We start from the raw sequence: 5,803 nt of genomic DNA on the forward strand, positions 1-5,803 counted from the left end.
TTTTCAATCTGGTTTTAAAGCTTTTCATAGTACCGAGACTGCACTTTTAAGAGTTTTTAATGATCTTTTATTAACTACAGACCATGGAGACTCAGTTATTATTGTGCTTTTAGACCTTACTGCTGCTTTCGACACAATAGACTCTATGCACGATTACTTCCGCATTTTGTCTCAGTCCGCTCATCTACATCCGGTGCTGCGCCTGTGTGAAGAATTCTGTGGAGACGATGGCAAATTACACTCGGTGTTTACAAGAGCTTCCCGCGATTACGGTGAATGATGTTAATCGTATTGTGAGGCAGTCAGCTGTCACACCCAACAGTAAGAAGGAGAAGGGCTTCAAATTATATATTTCGAGCTACATCGACAACTTTGAAGGTGAGTATTCTCTCATTTCATGCTAAATCCGACTAACTTTAGCGTCTCCGTTCCTGACCTGTCATAGCGGTCTTTGTATTATTTATATATTTTGTTAAACGTAAATTTATAGTTTTACGTGTTTTCCCTTATGCCTAAAGTGCTTGTTTGTGCAGTGTACATACAAATTATGGAAAACGAATTGTTACTGACTTTTAGTAATTTCTCAGTTTCCAGTAAGGATCAGTTCACAGGAGAAGTCAGCGTGAGGGCGACATGTTTCAGGTCGATGAGGAAGTCAGAGAAGCCCCATAGATTGAGAGTAGGAGAACACAAAAGACAGCTGAACTCTAAATGAAATGCAATTTTTAAACAGAAGTTGTTTGTGGGTTCTACAGCTGTACAAAGACAGGCATAGTCAGTAAATGGGTTCATACGTGCTTCAATTTAAAGATAGTAGTAATTACAGTATATGGGTTTAGAATCTATTTACATATAACATTAATTCCTAATTCTTGTTTTTGTTTAATTTAATTATATTCACAGATTGTATTAAAGGACTCTCGTCCTGTAATACTGTCACAGAGCTGTTGTTCTTGTGTTGCTGGGACAGCACTGTGCAACCACATTGTTGCATTACTCTATCAAGCAGCCCACTACTCACAGCTTGGCATCAGTGCAGTTCCTCCAGTTCACAGCTGTACTGAAATGGAGCAGAGCTGGCACAAACCCAGAACAATGGTAATCTAAATTGAATTTGCATATACAAATTATATAAAAACTGAACTACTGGAAATGCAATACATTAATAAATGCACTGAGCATTAAGTTGATTTTTTTATTAGCTTTGTAGGTACTACTATGGAGGTAACATAAACACTGCTTTTTAGGAAACATACTTTTTCTACATAACTAGTCACTAACAGCATTTCTGTGGACAGTGATTATTTAGAAATCCTGTAATCTAGTATTACAAATTTTGTTGTAATAATGATTTTATTAATTTTATGGCCCCTGTGTGTTTTCTAGGGCTTCAAGCCTGGTCCTGTCAACAGAATGCTGGTTCTGTCTGCAAGACCTAAAGAGAGGAAGCTTGCTGAGGGGTTAAGGTACAACACAAAAATTCTTCAATGTAGTATTTTACTTATTTATTTATTTTTTTTACACGTTTACACTTCAAAAAGTGTAAACAATAATTAAACCATTGGACGCAAATTGATTTTTGTTGAAATCTTTTACTATTACAGCAACTATATTATTATATTAGAATTAAGTATTGCAATATTTGCTTAGAATTTATTTTTAACAGCATTTTAAGGGCATGTTTTTTTAATCGTATAAAAAACACTTACATCTATTCATGTCAAATTCATCAGCTCATACTAAAGAAGATTAATATAAAATGAAACATTTGAAAAATTTTAATTTAAAAAGAAAAATATGAAAGATTAGACTGATTAAAACTAAGGAAATGTATTTTTTGCTTAATACTTATTTTTTAATTTCAGGAGTACCCTTTACAAGGGTGTCACCAGTGAGCTGCCTGACCTCTCAGTCCTCCAAATAGCAGAGGCATATAAGGACTTTGCCAGTGCTGTAGCCCCTTTGGTCACCACTATGGAGATGTCGAATGATGATCCTTTGGTTGATTCTGCCTTTGGCAAAGTTCAGTATGGAAGTGTGCTGTCATACCAGCAGCCAGCAGCAACAACACCCAACATTACTCACCATCAGGATGCCCCACCACCGCCACCTCTGCCACTAGTTGGTCACAGCTTTGACACATCTGTTTGCTTGTTTGTCCATAGTGAACATGGACAACTACACATGAAGTCACTGGCAGTAAGCTTGGATATGGCACATAAGATAGAGCATGCCACCAAAGAACAAAGTGCATCACTTGATTGGCACTCTGTCCGAAAGCCCCGGGTAACAGCGTCACGCTTTAGGGAGGTTTGTCATGTGCGTGGCCAGAGCTCAGCTGAACACCTGGCTGAAAGAATCTACAAGGGAACTTGCCAGACAGCAGACATGAAGAGAGGTCTTGAAATGGAATCTGCTGCAATTGAGGAATACTGTCTGCTGCGAGAAGTAAACTACACCCTTGTGGATTCTTAATTCACCCCGATGCACCTTGGCTGGGGGCCTCTCCTGATGGGATTATTTTTGACCCTAAAGAGCACCATGTTTTTGGTCTTTTAGAAATCAAATGTCCAAATGTCAAAAGTTACGTGGACTGTCCTTACCTTAAATTTAACAATGGCACACCAGAACTGAAACAACAACATGCATACTATTGGCAAGTTCAAGGACAAATGCTGATCTCACGATTGGACTGGTGTGATTTTGTCATTTATGCACAGGATGACATGATGGTCCAGCGCATCTACAAAGACCTCAAAATGTTTCAGAACATTCGAGAGAAAGCCGACCATTTCTTTTTTACTTTTACCTGCCAAGATGCCTACAGATGTAAACAAACAAACAAAAAAAATCTGACAATCATTTAATTGTGTTTTAATATGTATCAAAGTTTTTTGTATTAACACCAAATCACTGTACAGGAAATGTTTATCAAAGTTATTTATATTTACATGTTTACATTACTGCATTGCAGGCATCACTGTACAAAAGTTATTTATATTTACATGTTTACATTACTGCATTGCAGGCATCACTGTACAAAAGTTATTTATATTTACATGTTTACATTACTGCATTGCAGGCATCACTGTACAAAAGTTATTTATATTTACATGTTTACATTACTGCATTGCCGGCATCACTGTACAAAAGTTATTTATATTTACATGTTTACATTACTGCATTGCAGGCATCACTGTACAAAAGTTATTTATATTTACATGTTTACATTACTGCATTGCAGGCATCACTGTACAAAAGTTATTTATATTTACATGTTTACATTACTGCATTGCCAGCATCACTGTACAAAAGTTATTTATATTTACATGTTTAGTGAAAGTGAAGTGAAGTGACATTCAGCCAAGTATGGTGACCCATACTCAGAATTTGTGCTCTGCATTTAACCCATCCGAAATGCACACACACAGAGCAGTGAACACACACACACACACACACACTGTGAGCACACACCCGGAGCAGTGGGCAGCCATTTATGCTGCGGCGCCCGGGGAGCAGTTGGGGGTTCAATGCCTTGCTCAAGGGCACCTAAGTCGTGGTATTGAAGGTGGAGAGAGAACTGTACAAGCACTCACCCCACCCACAATTCCGTCCGGCCCGAGACAAGAACCCACAACCCTTCGATTGGGAGTCCAACCCTCTAACCATTAGGCCACGACTTCCCCCAGTCATTACTGCATTGCAGGCATCACTGTACAAAAGTTATTTATATTTACATGTGTACATTACTGCAATGCAAATGATCAAAGTTGTATATATTTACATGTTACTATTTGAACAAGAATAAATCCAAATTCGATCCCCAACCAATGTTATCTCATCTTTAATCCTTTGCCCATGCTTTTACTAAGGGGCCATTTTGGTAATTTACAAGGAGGCAAGCAACAGTGTACAGCTGGTTGATACTCCCTGTGATGGAAAGAGGGATGACTGTGTCAGACAGCTTGTGTTGCTTCACCCTGCGGATGAGACGCTCAACGTGGACCCTTAGCCGAGCAATGGACTGTGTCTCCCTCACTTCATCGGCTGACATCTGTTCCCGCTTCGACAGGTAAGCAGGTCTGTAAACTTTGCATGGCACACAGTCATCAACAAGAAAACCTTTGTTGACCATTATCGCCATTCCATGTTTCAACAGCGACACAATCCCAGACTGCTTAAAAAGCTCTTTGTCACTGACAGAACCTGCATACAGGGATGAAACAAAGGTGATTGCACCATGTGGTGCCATGCCGATTAATCCCTTGAAGGTGCAGTGGGACTTGTAAGTGTAGAAGACTTCACTTTGAAGCAGGAGAGAGGATGGAGTTTGGCAACGCAACTCTGTGCAGTCGATCACCACTTGTGTGTCTGGGTAGTCCTGGAACTCATTGGGAAGATGAGCCTTGACTTCCACCTCAGACATCCAGATGCGGACAGACCCAAGAATGGTGTACAAAAAATTGGCCCAGGTTGTAATAATTCGGCTAACAGTGGACTGATGGATGTTGAATCTGTGGGCCAGATCCTGCTGTTTTAAGCCAACAGAGAGGTGGACCATGAAGAGGAAGAACTCATCAATGGGCTGCAGAGACTGACCCTGTAAAAATAACAAGATTTGCAATTTATTTACATATAATGTGTTGGCTTCCACTGAAAATGTAAAGTTAAGTTTTGTTCTTCTATTTCTTTACCCATGCACTGCCTGTTGTTCCAGCTTCACTCCTTATTGCTCTTGCTCTTGACACACGAATCATGTTGTGGGATGCAGGCTCAATGAGTTTCCAGAAAGCCATTAAATGGCTGTAAGTCACGAACCTAAATGAGATGTAGGACTTTTTTTTTACATGAATATAAATCATAAAATCACAAACTAAAATGAATTACTTGAAGGAAAACACACACACACACACACACACATATATATGGTTACACTTTATTTTAAGGTGTCATTGTTACAGTGTAATTATAGAATATTAATAGTAATATTAATTAACAACATGTACTTACTATAGTACTTAAATACTGCATAATTTACTGTTTTTACTATGGTAAGTACATGTAACGTAACGACACTGTAAAATAGTGACACATGTATATATGTATGTATATATATATATATATATATATATATATATATATAGACACATACATATATACACGTATACACACACACACATATATACATACACGTCATGCGTCATATATAGTTATATCATATAGATCACAAACTAAAATTAATTACTTAAACACACACACAAACACACACACATATATATATATATATATATATATATATATATATATATATATATATATATATATATATATATATAGGGTTTAAATCGTACCTAGTGTAGAACCTTACATCATCGTCGGAAGCAGCAAATCGCCCCAAACAAAACCTTTGACTGACCGACAACACCTCCACCTGTCTCCTTAGTCGGTCCACCTCTTTACGGAGATCCTCAGTTTGATCCAGTGCATGATCAACTGCCGCGGGTTCTGGAACTGAACAATAATCATGTTCCAGATGCTGGGCATCCATTGGCATAGGATCCTCATCCACTGGAGTGTAATCCTCCCTTCTTTGACATACCCCGGTGCGCCTTGGTTCAGCAACGGAGTAGCCGTTCCACTGGAATAAGGTTGGTACAGCTCCCTTCCTCAGCAAGCGGCGCCCTTTAGGGGTGGATGGCTCGATCAAGTCTTCACTTATAAAGTGACGACTGCAGACCCTTGTATGAGAAGTGATGTTAAATCGCTCACGTCGAATGCTGTGAATCCACTTTCTGCGTATTTC

At 38.7% G+C, this 5,803-nt stretch overlaps 1 protein-coding gene and 1 long non-coding RNA gene across 2 annotated transcripts; one reads left to right on the forward strand and one right to left on the reverse strand.

The window, feature by feature from the left end:
- The first annotated feature begins 1,218 nt into the window (after positions 1-1,218).
- Positions 1,219-2,475, forward strand: LOC113098908 (uncharacterized). Its single transcript, XM_026263965.1, has 3 exons — positions 1,219-1,224; positions 1,387-1,466; positions 1,866-2,475. The coding sequence occupies exons 1-3, from the start codon at positions 1,219-1,221 to the stop codon at positions 2,473-2,475; spliced, it is 696 nt and encodes a 231-aa protein (XP_026119750.1).
- Positions 2,476-4,429: 1,954 nt separating this feature from the next.
- On the reverse strand, positions 4,430-5,421 carry LOC113098907 (uncharacterized). The gene is made up of 3 exons (XR_003289221.1): positions 5,352-5,421; positions 4,695-4,818; positions 4,430-4,600 (listed from the first exon to the last, which is right to left on the reverse strand). It is a non-coding gene; the product is annotated as an uncharacterized LOC113098907 (long non-coding RNA).
- Positions 5,422-5,803: the final 382 nt, after the last annotated feature.

The sequence above is a fragment of the Carassius auratus genome, unplaced genomic scaffold (genome assembly GCF_003368295.1).
Source record: "Carassius auratus strain Wakin unplaced genomic scaffold, ASM336829v1 scaf_tig00216729, whole genome shotgun sequence".
NCBI classification, from domain to species: domain Eukaryota; kingdom Metazoa; phylum Chordata; class Actinopteri; order Cypriniformes; family Cyprinidae; genus Carassius; species Carassius auratus.